Genomic DNA, 17,215 nt, shown 5'->3' with positions numbered 1-17,215 from the left:
CCTGTCAGGTTCTGTGTGAGCCCAATGCAGGTGGTGCTGCCTGCTTCTGCCTGGCACAGTGAGGCAGGACCACCTCGGAACTTCAGGGAGGAGGACTGGTTCATCACCTCAAAGTTTACACATTTTGCAGGATCAGGACAGATGAAGCTAGAGTTCACAGGCTTACACACCCAACACAAACAATCGGTTCGGATTGTCATGGATGAAAAACATCGGTTGCAGCTGCTGGACCAGCATGATTGTCAGGAAACAGCCTGTGCTGGGTCAGAGCCGATTTTCCTTTACACAGGTAACCAGAAACAAGTACAACCCGTCCCATTCAATGAGTCCAGGTAAAAATAGCGTTCAACAAAATTACAAAATCAAGCTCTTAAAAACAAGGAGACGAGTGCATGTAGACATTTAATCAACTTCCTTGCACGCCTGCATTCTTCAGTCGCATTCTCACATTGTTCCAGACTGAAAGAGACATCACACAAAGTTTTCAACGTGGCCAATGCTCCTGGGATTTTCTTCAGCGAGGTTCTTGGACAGAGCAGCTCCTTCCAGCTGTAAATTCTCAAAGGAACGCCAGGTGAAGCAGCAGCTCTAGGAGACCACTTCACATCACAGGGCTGACAGCCAGCAAAGGTAAGAGAAATAGAAACCAGCATCCTGACATGCTATTACATGACTTATTAATGAGTAACACTGTTGAGACTAACTCTAGATTACTTCATGCTGTTTCCTACAGCACACGGAAACATGCTTGGAAGAGAAGCCAAGGAAAATCAGTATTTCTCTTGCCCAGGGTCCTTTCTGACAGCTCCTCCCGCCCAGGCACCCGAATCCTCCAGGCTTCCCCGGTGCTCCAAGGAGAGCAAATGTTGAAGACCTCTGGTGAGAAGCAGTCAGGCTTGCACAAAGGCTATGAACAATGCTGCGCATTCTTGGGTGCCACCTACTGGCATTTGGACTGTAAATTGCCAGTACACACTTGGAAAATCTCCCGCTTTCTTCCCTTTCCATGTTTAAGCCCGTAAAGGTTGTGGTGGAAGAAAGACGGTCTCCACCTTGGAAGACTCAAGGTGACCCTGGCCATCCCTAAGCAGTTGGAGATGCTGCAAAGCCTGCCTGCGCAGATATCCCCAACAGACTCTGGCATGCCTGTTTCTTCTTGCTGTGTTTGTGCAGCCATGTGGGCAGTCTCCAAAGGGCAGGGGGGGGGGGGGGGCGGGGGGGAAGGGCACCGTGGGGATGCAGGATAGTACTGTCAGGCATGGGAGAAGGGATGCTCCTTTCCCTGCACGGACAGTGACTTATGGGGGGGGGGGGGGGGGGGGGGGGAGTGGGGTGGGGTGGGTGTCTGAGCAAATCACAGCAGGAAGATCGCACTGTGGTGGCCAAAACACCATCACTCTCCTTCTGCAGGGGAATATGCTGGCTGGAGTTGAGTGTGGAGGATGCCCATGCCATGCTGCAGGCACAGCCTGGACTGGGCTGCACTGCTTTTGCAGAAGATGCCTTGAGCAATTAGCAGTTAGCTGCAGCACACCGAGTCGGGTAGGAAGGAGACAGGGTTGTTTTCAGTCCTGCTGCTCCCTGCAGCCTTGGAGCCCAGCTCTGGGCTGCAGGAAGACGCCTCCTTCCACCTTGAGCAGCTTGGAAAGCTGTGGAGGAAGGGGACTTTCTCCAAGGAGGGAACGCAGCCTCGCAAGCTGAGCCAAACACAACCACGGATGTCTCACAGCACCAGCCCCAGGGTGGAAAAGGGTTTCCACTCTCTCATCTCCTGGCTGCGTGTAAGCAGCAGAACGTGAATCTCTGTGCTGCGCTGAGGTTCTCTCCTCTCATGAGCGAGTCACTCATGTGAGTGTGCTGTAGGGGAAGAGGTAAACAGTTTGGACTGGGTTCAGGTGCACAGCAGGGAGAGTTTAGCAGTCCTTCTAAGAAACAGCTCTCAGAAGCCAAGGCAGCAGCAGGACTCAATTTGCCCTAGAGAGAAAGGGAGGGTGCAAGGGTGAAAATGCCGGTGCCTGATGATGACACATTGCATTGAATGCAGGCGACTCCGCTTCTCCGCAGCAGCAAAGTACACTGTAGCACATCTAAAATGGAGCTGTGCCACCTCCCTACCTAGGATGGATGCCCTTGGGCAATATGAAGTAAAAGCTCTGACGAAAGCTGTTCCTTCCAGGAGAGACAAACAAGATGAAGGCAGACATGTGGCCTTGCTTTTCCCTTGCTGCATGACATTGAGAAATTCTGTAACACACCTAAACCACTGTGCTTCAGTGCTCTCCTAAAGTGGTGACTGCTTTCAAGTTTCGCTCAGTAAGAGGCATTCTGGCTCCTGAGGACCTCACCTGCACACAGAACTGGCTGGACTAGAGAAGCTGCACTGGAGGACCTGGAGAAGGCACCGATTCTCACTGAGGGAGGCTAACAGTGAATGCTGTTGGCACACACCTTTGGTTGAAAAGTTTTGCTGGCTTGTTTGTACCGTTTCTACACTGATGCAAACCAGAGCAATACAACCCATATTAAGACCTGCCTTCAAGCATCCATCACAAAGTAGTCCCATATGGGCCATGTATGGGTACATGTATGGCCCAGGCTGGGCTTGTGAACTGACAGCACGGGGGCTAACTGGTCACTGGCCAGCTGAAGAGGCTGTTGTCAGCTCCTGCTGTGTCCCCAGGGTGCTGCGGGGGTGCACAAGTCCATGGGGACAGGCGACCGTGCGCAGGATGCATCAGAGGCGGTAGGTTGCTGACTTTCCGCAATGACGCCACCAAAAAGAAACTTCCTCTCAAGGTCAAAATGGGCAAGACTGAGTTCTTGCAAATGCAAAATACCACTGTAGTCAGTGCTAAACCCAAATTCTCAAAACTTTCAGTGGCTTATTCTAGAAGTATGGCATTTTCTTTCCTTGTGACTTTGAGGAAAAGTACCTGACCTGAGCTCTTTCTCCAAACATGTATTTTACACCATTTCAGTGACAGTGCCAGGCTCGGCGGCTAGTGCCCACCCCACCACCCCAGCCAGGAGCAGGGCAGCTGGGGGTCATCAGGGAAGCCCCAGGCACTGGGCACCTCCATGGGGACCGAAATAGGCCAAGGCTGGCTGGGCCACGATGCCAGCCCATAGGCAGGTGTCACGATCAGGCCTGGTGACGGGAACTGGGGTCAGACACAGCCCTGGGTCAATACAACACACTGGTGTCCTCAGGGCCCGGACAGCTGCAGTTCCAGCCCATCCTTTAATTGTATTAACAGCCTATGTTTTACAATAATTAATTATCTGATACATTTTGAGATGGTTTTGTAACATCCAGAGGCAGTAAAAACGCTTTGGTTTCGAAAGGTGCTGTGATTAGATCAGAGAGAAGTACCTGTTGCAAGCATCAGGTGTCGCGGCTGCATTTCGGACTCTTGCCAGGGTCTGCTTACTCTCTGCTGGAAGACAAAACCTTCATACTGTGGGTCATTTTCTGTTCACTTCTTTCTTGACAGAAAGCCTAGACGAACAGAGAACCAGATCATTTTGCCCTCTGAGAGGCACTTCTGCAGCCAACATGTACATGGCTGTGCTAATGTTCCCAGAGGCAAAACGCAGGTTGTAATTACACGCTGGTAATGTTGAAAATAAGAGGACTAGCAGTGCATTCAGGAAACCGAAGTCTGAAAGGCCTACAAAAAAAAAAAACAACAACCGAAATGAAAAATGAAAGATCTGGGCTCAGCAAACGCAGCAGTGTGTGTGTGGCTGGCTGTGCAGGCGAACCACCCTGGGGAGCCAGTGCAGCAACACTGCTGGCCCCAAGGGAGCTGTGCAGGTGCCTGTCCCGGGGCAGGACAGAGGAGCTGCTCCGTGGTTGCAGGGTGACCGGGCACATGACCCTTCTTCCTTCAGCAGCAGATCCAGTTGAAGTCTTCCATGGCTCCCTGCATCCAGTCGTTCGTTCCTGCTCACCTTTCCTGCTTCTCGGATGCCTTGCATGACAAACCACACCCCCCCCCCACCCTGCTGCTACTTGCTGTAGCTCATCAGGACTCACAAAAGCAGAAGCACACTATGCAGACTCTAATATGAGCTGCTTTGGCAATATTGAACAGGACATCTGTTTTCTAGGGTGAGGGGCTCTCTATGGTGTGTTGCACAACTTTGTATAGAGGTCTTAGAGCCAGCCAGAGGAGCTGGGCCCCGGGTCCTAAGGGATGTGTGTGATGACGCAGCACCTGGGGGGATGCAGCGCATCCCCGCTGGCTGTGTGGGCAGCGAGGGGCATTGCCGGTGAGGGGCAATCGCTACCAAATGTAAAGCTGTGCCGGCCAGCAAGGAGGGCAGCCAGCTTGGGAGCCCAGTGTCAGATAGATACTGGAGAGACTGGAGCATCCAAGTGCTCACTAGCGAGTGACAGCGAGGCTAGACGTGCTTGGTGCACATGTGTCTGTGCGTGGCAGTTGGGGACACCAGGGCAACCACAGCTGGCTAAAGTCAACTACTAGCATGACCCACGTGTACATACATCACCCATGTGCCTGCATACGTATGCATACATGTATGTGCATGTTTTTCACCAACAGACCTGCGTCTTGAGCAGCCAGAGAGGGGAACCAGACAAGGCTGTGGTTCCTGTCCCTGTTGATAGGCCATTATGGCAGGCTGTGTGCACATGTCTACGTCTACGTGCTCCGCGTGTGTGTGTCTCCTCACGTGCCCACGGGCAAGCATGCTCACTCTCACTCCTGGCTGGTCCCAGGTATGCGGCACAGGGCAGGCTGGGCTGCTGGCCTCAGCAGGCCCCCGTGGGGGGAACCCCTTGACACCCAGTGGAGAAAGGGGTTCTGCTGCACTGTTGGACTGTGCTGGGGTCTCTGCCAAGGGCCAGGAAGGAGCAGCCATCCATTGCTGTGCAGGCAGATAGCCTTTGCACAAGCGAGAAGAGCAGCGCCGCCACTGAATGCCTGTGTGGGTATGTGTACGGGGGAACTGGAGATTGCTGTAATGAGGACATTCGGGAGAACAATAAATCAGGCCAGTCTGAACTTCAGAACAAGGCTGAGGTTCATTAGCAGCACACACTCATTAACACCACATTTCATGCCCACAGATGGTGCTGAACCACTACGTGTGCAAAGCAGCCAGTACTCCCCAGGCTTGCCCTCCATTCACTGGGAGCACAGGAGCCAGCGGGGCCACGCTGGTGGCTGGTGCTGCCAGGGTCACAGAGGCAGAAGTGTGCAGGCTCTTCCTGGAGGCAAGCCTGGAGTGTCTTCCCTCTCCCAGCAGTATGGGACCCTGCCCACGCACAGGCTGGAGGTGATAGCTGCTGCAGGGTGCTGGCAGGCAGAGGGGCTGCTTCGATGGGCCACGTGGCTGCCTGACCTGCTTATTCCTCTGCTTGGCTGTTGCCTCTTCCCCAAAACCAGAGCAGGCTTCTCCCAGCTCTCGCAGTTGTGCTTTTCCAATGACTGGTAACTGATTAGTTGTCCCTGCTGGTCTCTGGGGTCTCTGCTTCCAACCCGTGCCCATACCTTCAAGGGCCTCTGCTGTCATCACAGAAGAGAAGCCTGCTAGCAAGCTCTGCTCCACACAGCACAGTCTGACAGCACAAACCAGGCCAGGGCCAGCAGTGTGCTGCTAGCAATGGTACGTTACTGCTGCTGGGCCACCAGACAAAAACCAACCCCCTCCAGCATTGCCTCAAGGGCATAAAGAAGAGCAGTTCTTGCTACAACCACTGAGATTTCCATGGAAGTAATTCAACCAAAAGCTGGAAGGAGAGAATTACTCATCACCATGACAGAACATGTGAAAACTAAATCTGTACTCTTCTATAGAGGTTTGCTTTCAAGAGAAAAAAGGAAAAAGTTATTTGAAAGCCCATGATGCATTGAAGAATGACCTGTTGTTTAAGTGAAAACTGCTTGCGCCTCCTATCCGTTTTGAGTATTTGAACAAGAAATCAAAACACAACAAGCAAAAAGCATGTTAAAACTTTCTAGCATGCTCCAGGGGAGTACCATGGCATCACTGACAATTTCTACCAATCATTTGGATTTTGTTTCTGAAACATGCTTTTACACACGGGGAATATTTACCACAGATGTTGACTTTAGCTCCTTTAAATGCTTTTTTTTGTGCATTCATTTTTATTCATCTTTAGTAAGCTGCATAGGAAAATCTTTTAACTGCTGCCATCAGAGGAGCAGGTAAAGCAGTCTGGTGCAGAAATTCAGCTTACAGAATGTTTCTTTCTATGAAAAAATTATATCCAAAGCCATTAACAGATGACAAATATCAAGTGGGGTTTAACTGAACATTCCAGTTTCAGGCAAATCCTGAACAAATTCTGTGGAGAACTGCATGCTCTTGAAAATCTGCATGTCTGTTCTGTCCCTCCAGGGTGGAAGAAGTTAATTCTAAAATCAAAGACAGCAAAATCAAGAAACATTATTACTCGCTGTCTTTGCCAGATCAGTGTAATGAGAAAATCTCCTGTATTAGCAAGTCAGGGAAGAGGCAGCTATTTTGCACTGGGAGGTGCCGGCTCACTACGATCCCAGTAAGAAAGGCACTAAGACTCCATAAAGTATCACCAAATATGCTAATTATTAGAGCTACCACCGTAAACAGAGGATAACACAGATAATCTTGGGTCCCTTTAAATGCTGGGACCCACAAGCTGTGCGGCACCCGACAGGCTTCTAACCATCATGCAGAATGCCCGGCAGGTCCCATCCGTGGAAGGGGTACCCCACTTTGGTCATTTGGGCTGTTCAGGATTTTCTCCGAAAAGACCCAGCCCTATTCATCACCTGTACTCTCAGCCAGAAAGCAGTTTTGTATGAAAACTCCTTGCTGCGCTCATGGATAAAGGCAAGGCCAAGGCAGGTGGTATAATTGCTGGGACCGAGTGGGAGCTGCCCTGCTGCCATCACCAGCTGGGGAAGCTCATCCTGCAGCCAAGGGATGCGCCCAGCACCTCACAGCCTGAGGGCCAGGCAGCGTGGGCCAGCTCAGGTTAACCACCACGGGGATTCAGCAGCGCGGCCAAAGCTCTGACCCAGAGGGTCCCTTCTCCTCCGAACTGCCCTGAAACATGACATGCCAAATCCTCCGCCTTCTCCAAAGCAGCCACTGCTTGAGATTGAAAGATCTGGTTAAATCACTTCAATCTGGCAGGTGGGTCAGACGAGAGGCTCACATTTTCCAGGACATCCATCAAACCCCACAAGCTGGTTATTCCCAGTCTTAGTCCCGTCCTCAGCAATCCTCAGCAGACTCCTGTGACGGTTCACCGTTATGTCCAAGTCCATTCCCTGATGTCCAAGTCCGTTCCCCTGAGGGCAATCGGCCTCAGAGTTACTCAGGCTCTTTGCACCCAAATGACTGCTTCTTCCTCAGCCAGCTCTGCTTTCCCCGAGGCAGCCCAACTCATGTGCAATCCCTTTCCTTGACCGGTCTGCGAAGATACCGCATCTTCTTCCCCAAAGATACCGCAATCATCCTCACCAACTCTTTACGTACGGTGCATCCAGCACGGCGCAGGCACACGGAGGGCGTTGATGGGATTCATTCCCGCTGACCACGGAGCTGCAGCCCCACACCGTCCTGTTCGGGAAGCAGAAATTCAAGTGGCAAAGCAAGCGGGCACCGGCACCGGTGTGCAGCTGTGGGGAAGCCAGCCTGACCGGGGGTTTGCTCCCCAGCATCTGTGTGCTCCCCCCTTGCCTTTCTCCCGCGACACCCCTCCCCGACCCCTGCTCCCTCCCGTCCCTCGCCGGGGCTTCTCGCAGGCCTGGAAGGGGCCTAAGCTCAAAGGCAGGTGGGCCGCAACGGCAAGCCTTTCCAAACGCCCGGTTCACGGTAGTTTCTCCTCAACGCCGTGCTGCCACCCGCCCAGCACCGCAGGCCCCCGCACCTCCCTCCCCCCGGGCCCGGCCCCGAGGCAGCGGCCTCGCCCAGCAGGGCCCTGCCTCCCGGTGAGAAGCCCGGGCGGGTGCCGCGCCCTGCCGCTGGCGGAGGCGGGGCCGGGGGCCGGGGCCGGGGCCAGGACCGGGCCGCCCCCTCCAGCGGCCGCCGCAGCCGCCCCGGCCGCCCCGCTCCGGCCCGGTGCGGCCCCGCCCGCGGCCGGTGGGGGCGGAGCGGCGGCCGGTGGGCGGGCCCGGAAGCACGTGGCCGGGGAGGCGGGGCGCGCCCGCCGCCACTTCCTGCTCGGCGTGTCCCGGTGCGGCCGGCAGTGAGTACGCGAGCGGCGCCGGCACCGCCCGGACCCCGTCCCCCGCCCCCTCCCCCGCGCCCTCCCGGCTCCCCGCGCTGCCCCCGGCCCGGCCCGCGCTCCGCCACCGGCAGAGCCGCCCGCCGGCTCCCCCGCTCCCCCCCGCCGGGCCGGCCCCGGCCCTACCGCCCCGGGGCGCTGCTGCCCGCGGGCCTGCCCCCCGCCGGCCCGTGAAGGCCGCCGTGCTCCGGCGCCGCAGCCGGCAGGGTGCCAGTCCCCGTGTCCCTGCCGCCTGCCTCCGCCGGTACGGCCCCCGAGCGCGGGCCGGGCTCTGCCCGCTGTGCCGGTGTCCAGCGCCGCAACCCCTCCTTGCCATTAAACTCTGCGAGTCGCTGCTGGGTGTCCGTGTGTGTCTCTGGCGGCGGCGTGTCGCGCTCCTCCCGCAGCCCCAGCCGCCGTCGGGCCGGGGGCCGTGCGGGGGCCGCTGGCGGGGCCGGCCTGCGGTAGCTCGGGGCCGCGAAGGTCCCGCCGGGGCCGGGCCGCGGGCGGTACACGGCTGCCAGCAGCGCGCCCGGCCCAGCCCTTGGCCTCTCCCTCTTGCTGCTCCAAGAAGCTCAGGGTTGTATTTCTTGCACGCGAGCACAGCTCCCTTCAGGTGACCAGACCAGACCTGGTCTCAGTGGAAGGAAAAGCAAATGTATTGTTTTGAGGATGTGCGTGCAGTTACTGTTAAACACAATCCTGAAAAATGTTGTTAAAGGGGGAAAAGTAAAAAAAAAAAAAAAAATCTTCCAAAAGCCTTGAAGTAAACTTCGAATGTTTTGTTATTTTCCAGGGTTTGGGTGTGGAAGATCTATTCCTGTGATCTCCTGAAGGTATAGCTTGTCACTAGAAAAACATTCACCTTTTCTCCAAAGCTTTTTCTTCTCTCCTTTACACTCACTTGCGCTGTATTTAAAGAAACTACAGAAAAAAAGACACATTTTCTCGAGCGCACAGCAAATCGACATAAACACGCGTTTTACATCTCAGCATCGAGCAGCACAAGTTATCCTTGTGAAGAAACGAGCGGCAAAGTTTAGTCAACAGTAATTAATAGCAAATGTCAGGCTCGATGAGGTTTATGGCAATGTCAACCCTTTTCCTGGCTACTTGAAACTGAGACAGTGGCTGCTGTACATACTTGTCGGGGTTTGCTGCGTGAAAACTGAGGGGGTGGCTGCCCTGGAATCTGCCTCGTGACATGTTAACATGTTTCACTGTGAGCGCATTTCTCCTCTAGATTGAGCACATCAGCGCAGGGAACAACTCGAGGTGTCTAATGACTGCACGCCTCACCTTGGGTGGCAAATGACAAGAATTTCTCTCTCACATGCGTCAGGTGCAGCGTGGTTATCGCTGTAAGCCAAAATCAGATCTGTATAACGTTTGGTACAGAAACACAAAACGGGTGAAGAAAACCCCCGCCTGTCTCCTGGCGTTGACCTCTGATAATAAACATATATTGTTGTGCTTTTTATTAAAGAAGTATGTTCAGGTTTGACATCTGCATACCTTTGTAGGGTGGCAAGAAGAACAAAGATGTGACATTTTGGGGCCGTGCTTCGTCACAATATTTTTGACTTCTCTCACCTAAGAGGGGTACGCTGCTTCTGATGAAGGGTACAAAAGTAGTTACCAGCAGCTGAAATGAAAGGTTTCATTTAACTGAATTGGAACAGACAAGTTCTTCATCAATTTTGCGGTTGTACCTGTGCAGTATCCTAACAGTCAAAAGGCCTAGGCAGTTTGTGTATCACAAATACGACTAAATAGAAAACCGAGAAAAGGTCTAGGCTGCACACAACTGTTGAGTTTGTTGATGTCTCCTGCCATTCCCATGTCTGAACCTCTGCTCTGATAGATACTTGTGGTTTTAGGAAGTTGTTGCTTATTTCCTCACAAGAACTTTCTTTCCCATTTTATTGTTGTTCCTATCTGTAACAGAGGCTGATGATAGGGTTATGTTGTGTTTTTACCTCCTAAGACAGCAAAGAACACATTTGTTGCTCTATTTTCAACTCAGCCTTTGTCACAAAGTGTTAGATCTGACAGTACTGCAAAGATAAGCAGAGAGCAAGAAAAATAAGGAAATACTTGGAATGCACTGGTGATTTGTGGTAGGAATAGTAGACTTGTCCAAAAAGTCATATTTGCAAAGGACAAATAATCTTTTTTGCAATTCCTTTTTTGTTTGAGGGTTTTTTCTTTTAAAAAAATCTCAATATTTGAAGTTAAGCAGAATGCATATTTCAAATGGAAAGAGGAAGAGAGGAGAAGGTTATTGTGTAAGCTCTGAAGGAGGAATTTTAAAAGCAAGAGCAGCAGAAGTAACGAAGCTAAGCAGAGGAAAGGAGGAGTTGATTGGGAGAAATGAGGTGCATGAAGGAGGAATGGCCTCGGCATCTTGCTGCCACTGATGCAGAGACCCTTCTGCACGTATGTTATATTTGAGTGTCCCAAACTGCTTTCAAATTTTGGCTGAGGGGGATAGCTGTTCACACCAACTTGAAAATTGCTGTGGGTGCTCAAGATTAACTTGTTTGTGCGCGTTGTCCCTGGCTGCAGGTTGCTGTCAGCACCTCCCTCGTTACTGCTCTGCTGCTGCCAACTTGTTACTTTATTAAAGGGTGGGCTCTTGGTTTTCTTAATGGACTAGATGAAAAGTACTTGCAAGCAGTCTTTGTAAATGACCTGGGGAGATGATCTCCTGCCTTTTCTAACTGTATCTGTCTGGAGTTTTGTTCAAAAACGGTGAAAGGAAATTCAGATAGCTGTGATGTTTTGATTTTAACATCAGCAGCCATTTACCTGAACTCTCCTCCCTTACTGCCTACGACAGAGGCAGTCGGGTACTTTTGAGGAAAGTTGTGGTCTGGGTTCACATAGGAATGGGGTTGCGTTGATGAAGGGACGGGGTGCTTTTGTGGCCTAGGGTTTGAGGGTTTTGGGGTGTTTTTTTAAAAGTAAGGCAGCCCAGTTCAAACTATGATGCATCAGTGTGTTACGCTCTCTGCATCCTGTATTACCTATCAAACCAGCTGGTCTGTGCATTACTATTATTTTTAATGTGGTTTTCACACTCAGACATGAGGGATGTCTTTATCACAGTCTGGCTGGTAGCAAAAAGCATGATTGCCCCTAAGCTAAACCTTTCACTGGTGAGAAGAAATTGAAATTGCTGAAGACTGGCAGTCAGATATATCTTTCTCTGTTTGAGTATCAGTATGAATACAGTAAGAGACAATCTGAAAAAACAGCAACTTTTTGTCTGCTGAGCTCCGATTCCCTTTCCTAGCTGCGGTGGTTTTGTCTGCTTTGATGCCAAACACCTGAAAGAGGTTTTTCTCATTCTGTGATGAAGAGGTGGGCATAGCTGTTGCCTGAGTTTGAGGATGGTGAACAGTGGAACTAGGTATCTTCAGACTATGCGGTGATGCTGATGTTTGGTTTTTCCCAGTGGCCTGCCATACATGCTGAGCAAGAGGAAGAGCCCTTTGTCATTCCAGTTGTGCGTGGACCTGAGAGGAGGAGGACAAGGAGCTGCTGTTTGACCTGAGCTTCTGGGGAGGATAAATTACAGTAAGTGTAGTGCCATGCTGCCTCTTCTTACTCGTCTTAGTTATGCAGCGTCTGTGAGTCAGCTCCTTGGGCACTCTTCGACACTTGTGATCTCAACGGGCTTGTTTAGCTGCATGTTTTCAGCAACGGTCACATACTTACTTTCTGTAACTTCATCCAGCCGGTGACAGAGTGGGAAGGAAAGAGTGCTTGAGTTGGCTTGTCGAGTATCACTAAAATTGTGGCATGCTTCAGGGGAATTCTTTAATTTCCTGCATTGGTGACAGTCTCTTTTCTCATAACCACAGATTAATATTGTAAATGTGCTTGATTGGAGCCAGGTCTGCTTTTGTTCTTGCCCTGTGGGTGGGAGCAGACCTGTTTGAAAGGGTGACTCCACATAAAGTTGAGAGAGATGTTTGAAGTATGGGTGCTTCATGGGGTCTGTCAGATGCTTTTCTGTCTTAGTTTTTTACTACCTACAACTGCACAAGTGACCAGCATTTTACTTTCCTATCTATGGCATCCAAACCTAAATACTGGTATAACGTAGTCATTTAGTTTATTACCGCCAAATTCTGACCTCATTCTTTCCTATTTTATTTGGCATAATAGTTATTATAGTTACCTAAGAACGTGGACGAGATGGGCAGAGCCTAGCAGATACAGAGATACCCTCTTTATCTTCAGGTTATTGCTGCACACATTATGCCACTAAGCAGGGTTCTGTGTTGACAGGTGTAAAAGTTTCGAGGAGATTGTAGTTGCTGTGTGGTTAGGAGAGCTTTTAAAACAGATTCTAGAGCCTCCCCTCATTAAGTTTTAGGACTGTATTTGCAGGTTAGAAACCCACGTGAGTGTATTTAGAAGGTGGCAGAGCTGAGCACACGCGTGGATGAGTAGGGTTCTGGTGGTCTTTGGATGTGATTTCAGCTGGTGATGACCAGAATGATTTCTTTGAATGATATATGCTGATCTGCTGGAAGCCCCAAAAGAAAAGGTTACAGTGTATGAATTGTATTTTCCTGCTTGTTTGGTCATGGTTTATGTGGTTTTGCTTTGTTTATTTTTGTGGGATAAGTGTTTTCCTCTTTAGTTTGACTTCTGGTGTAGCAGGAATACTAATGAGATCAAATGTATTCATAATCAGGGAAGAAGCCTGTGCAGGGTGAGCACAGAAAGCTGTGATAGTAAGAGTTCTTCAAATACCATCGTCATGCAAATTACTTCTGTACCAAACTCCTGAATCAAAAAGTTTTTACTCGGGTATTGGTATGTGAATTTCCACAATACCATGCAGCTTACTTCCATGACTGAAAAACTGAACCCCATCTGACAGTATTCATATCTAAAAAAGTTTGTTGGCTTCCCTAGGAGTAACTGTAACACAGAAATAAAGGTAGGCTGTTCAGAGAAAGTATTCCTTTGCCTCTCCTCCAGGCATGATGTGGTAGTGTAAAAGACTTAAAATATCCTGTGAATTAGGCAAAGTAACTTCAGAAGGTCTCTGGATTTGCTGTAGGCTAGGGAGTAGGTGGTGAGCTCTAGAGACTCACTCTTGGGTTGGGATCACAGGGTAGCTGAGGCTGGAAGGAACCTCTGGCAATTGCCACCTCCAGTCCCCTTGACTCAAAGCAGGGTGACCTAGAGCAGTTTGCTCAGGGCCATGTCCACCTGGGTTTTGAACATCTTCAGGGATGGAGGCTCTGCAAAGTGAAAAAAAAAAAAAAAGTTTTTTTTCTTATGTTTAAGTGGACTTTCCTGTATTTTGATTTTTGTGTCTCTTGCCTGTTCGTCATGTTGCTGGCTGCTACTCAGAAGAGCCTGGCTCTGTCCTATTTACTCCCCCCACATCAGGTATTTAGGTGCATTGGTAAGATCCCCCTGAGCCTTCTCTTTTCAAGGATAAACAGTCCCAGCTGTCTTGGCCTGGCCTCATATGACAGATGTTCTCGTTTCAGAGGTCCTTCATTGCACTCACCCCAGTATGTCCATTTTTTCTAGTACTGGAGAGCCCAGAGCTGTACGCAGCACTCCAGATGTAGTCCCATGAGTGCTGACTGGGGCAGAAGGATAATCTCCCTCACCCTGCTGCTGCTGTTCTTCAGGAACCCAGGATGCTTTTTGTCCCAGAAGCTTATTGGCATATGGTCAACTTGGCCCATCCCCAGGTCTCTTTTTGCAAACCTGCTTTCCAGGCAGGAGGCCCTCAGCCTGTCTCCTCCCCAAGTGCAGGACTTGGCATTTACCTTTCTTGTCCTTCATGAGGATCCTCTCTGACCACTTCTCCAGCCTGTTGAGGTGCCTCTGAATGGCAGCTTGACTGTCTGGTGTATCAACCACTCCTCCCCATTTTGAATCAGCTGCAAGCTGCTGAGGGTGCACTTTGTCCCGTCAGCCAACTCTTGTAGCATCCTTGTTTAAAAAGCAGTATGGCGGAGTACGTGAGAAGGGCGAGGTTGAGGCTTTAGTCCTAGATCCGCCAAAAAGGCCGTTAAAGGTTGTAGGTAATTATTGCTTAACTGGTAGCAGCACAGAGATGTCACAGCTAACGCTGAGCTGGGCAGACACTGTCCAGAGGTCTATCTTCCTCAGGTCTCAGAACATTGTAGTTGCATTTTCATGGCTTTGTAACTCAGTTGGTTAAGTCCTGATGGGACAATGTGACCTGCTAGCTTGTATGGAGGATGCAGATTTCTATACTACCTCTACTGTTCTGGTTGGGGTTTTTATGCTACCTTCAGACCTGAACTTGTGCTGAGTGTCCGTGGGTGCTTTGGTACCATTGCCCTAGCACTTCGCGTCAGAGGGTTAAATTCTGGAGTGCCAGTTCAGGTGACTCTGCAGCCCAGGTGCAGATGGGCTCCAAGTTATTTCTGTCAAATATTGCGAAGTGTTCCTTCCCTGCTCTTTCAGGTATCTACATGTTACTTAGTAAAACAAGTTGCAAAGTACTCAGAATTAATACTAGTTGGTGGAATGATCCAGACTGTGCTTCAGACACTTCTCTGGCTCCCAATTCATGCAGGTACCCTCGTTTTGAACCCAGGATAGGAAGGAGCTGAGGAAGCTGAGAGCACATGAAGTACAACTTTCCGAGGCCAAACTAGCTGAGGTTAAGTGGTAGTTAAAAGTAAAGCAGGTGGACCCTTGAGGAGCGTTTGCTGTTACGGATTTGAGCATGGATTGTTGTAGCTGCTAAGTCTGCTCAGTTTTATGTTCTGTACGCAGAGCTCTGCGACTAACCTTAGCAATTTCAGAAAGACCAAAGGTGTAATTTGAAAGGTTGTTTTGGGCATACATTCGTGACCATTCTGATAAAACCTTTTGGCTTTTTTATAGATACAGACTATTCACTTTCCAGAATGTTTGGCGGATATGAAGATGCCGAGGATACTGAAGCGTATGAAGATGAACTTTATAACGAGGAGTCATCCAGTGAGCAGAGTGTTGATAGTGAGGTGGAATTTCATCTGTACAGCCAGATCCACTATTCCCAGAATCTTGGAGAATCCAGCATGCTGGAAGTGGATGAAGAAGCTGATGTTTCAGGAGCCATGGGTCACAGTACAGTTCTAGCTGAGAAGCAGTATGAAGACAAGAAAATCGCTGAATTAGTTGATCGTGGTGCTCAGCTTTCAGATGACCCTGAGCTCATCGTCTTGTCTGATACACCAGATGAAGACAGTATTTACAAAATGAAAGCAAAGCACTCAACAAGCTCTTTAGCTCAAGGTAAAACGCATACCCATCCAGGATCTTCCACACCAAATGAGGCCAAAGCTGCTAGATGTAATACCCTGGATCCTGCCGGATCAGGCACAAACACTTCAAGGCCATGGAAAAGCATTAGTGGGAAGCTTAGCCCAGTTCGTTGTGCTGGAGTTCATGACATCCAAGATGTGTTGGTAATAGATGACAGCTCGGAGGAGGAGAGCTTGGTATCTGAAAGTGGTGATGTCCAGAGTTGGATGCTTTTGGGAGCCGGTACAGATGACAGAGATAAAGATATAATGTTGAATCTCGAAGGCTGTCCAACTTCTGTCAGTGAAGGTTAGTACTTTTTTTTTTTAATCACTTGTTTATTCTTCTGTGTGTGGGATGATTTGTCTGCAATGATACTGATGTCAGTGTTTCACATTGTCTAGTTTGTCTAGTTTTGCAGAGTCTGGCTGGAGGCCTGTAGCTAGCGGTGTTCCCCAGCGGTTGGTACTGGGTCCGGTCCTGTTCAATTTATTCATCAGTGACCCGGCTGAAGGGACAAAGCGCACCCCCAGAAAGTTTGGTGAGGATACAAAACCGGGAGGAGCGGTTTGATACATCAGATGGCTGCATTGCCATTCAGTGAGACCTGGGCAGGCTGGAGAGCTGGGTGGAGGGCAACCTAATGAAGTTCAGCAAAGGCAAGTGTAGGGTCCCGCACCTGGGGAGGAACAGCCCCCCACACCAGTACGGGCTGGGGCTGACCTGCTGGGGGGGGCAGCTCTGCGGAGTGGGACCTGGGAGTGCTGGTGGGCAGCAAGTTGCCCATGGGCCAGTCGTGTGACTTTGTGGCCAAGGTGGCCGGTGGGATCCTGGGGTCCATGAGGAGGAGCGGGGCCAGCAGGTGGAGGGAGGTGACCCTCCCCCTCTGCTCTGCCCTGGGGAGGCCACATCTGGAGTGTGTGCCCAGTGCTGGGCTGCCCAGTTCAAGAGGGACAGGGAGCTACTGGGAAGGCTCCAGTGGAGGGGTACGAAGCTGATGAGGGGGCTGGAGCATCTCTCTCAGGACAGGCTGAGAGAGCTGGGCCTGTTTAGCCTGGAGAAGACTGAGAGGGGATCTTGTCAGTATCTGCAAATACCTTAAAGGCGAGTGTCAGGAGGACGGGGCCGGGCTCTTTTCAGTGGTGCCCAGTGACAGGACCAGGACGAGAGGCAACAGGCACAAACTGCAACACAGGAGGTTCCTTCTGAACACGAGGAGAAACTTCTTTTCTTTGAGGGTGACGGCGTGCTGGAAGAGGCTGCCCAGAGAGGCTGTGGCATCTCCTTCTCTGGAGACATTCAAAAACCACCCGGCCACGACACTGTGCAGGCTGCTGTAGGAGAGCCTGCCTGAGCAGGGGGTTGGCCTAGATGATGGCATGAAAAAGTGGTTGAGGTCACTTAAAGAGTCACCATCAAAAGTATTAGCAAAATAGTTCTAACAGGAATTTGTGGGAGTGCAACTTCACAAGGTTAGATGGCAATATTCACTCTGTTACTACATGGATAAGTCACACAAAGAATCAAATTTAAAATTAAGCTAGAGTGATTCTCACAGATTATAAATGTGAGAGAGTAAGGGAGATCCTCCCATTGAGTCACAAGGTTCAGAGTGGACCCCCTTGCTTTCTGAACTCTTAATAGAGCTTAGGTGCCATTAGATCC

General features: G+C 50.6%; 1 protein-coding gene and 1 long non-coding RNA gene across 4 annotated transcripts in view; one reads left to right on the top strand and one right to left on the bottom strand.

The window, feature by feature from the left end:
• Positions 1 to 6,105: 6,105 nt before the first annotated feature.
• On the bottom strand, positions 6,106 to 8,108 carry LOC121081538. Its single transcript, XR_005825718.1, has 2 exons — positions 7,910 to 8,108; positions 6,106 to 7,599 (listed from the first exon to the last, which is right to left on the bottom strand). It is a non-coding gene; the product is annotated as an uncharacterized LOC121081538 (long non-coding RNA).
• A 53-nt stretch (positions 8,109 to 8,161) lies between these two features.
• The window catches only part of LOC121081241 (zinc finger CCHC domain-containing protein 7-like), a 120,235-nt gene continuing 111,181 nt past the window's right edge, over positions 8,162 to 17,215 (top strand). Inside the window, exons 1-4 of one of the 3 annotated variants that reach the window (XM_040580102.1) lie at positions 8,162 to 8,215; positions 9,042 to 9,081; positions 11,706 to 11,827; positions 15,149 to 15,859. In XM_040580102.1, the coding sequence (XP_040436036.1) occupies positions 15,172 to 15,859 (688 nt within the window). In that variant the 5' untranslated portion in view covers positions 8,162 to 8,215; positions 9,042 to 9,081; positions 11,706 to 11,827; positions 15,149 to 15,171. Of the gene's footprint in view, positions 8,232 to 9,041; positions 9,082 to 11,705; positions 11,828 to 15,148; positions 15,860 to 17,215 lie in introns of all 3 variants that reach the window. The other 2 variants (XM_040580101.1, XM_040580103.1) reach the window with 2 other exon arrangements.

Source organism: Falco naumanni, chromosome Z (assembly GCF_017639655.2).
Source record: "Falco naumanni isolate bFalNau1 chromosome Z, bFalNau1.pat, whole genome shotgun sequence".
NCBI lineage: Eukaryota > Metazoa > Chordata > Aves > Falconiformes > Falconidae > Falco > Falco naumanni.
This window is presented reverse-complemented; position numbering and strand designations above follow the sequence as displayed.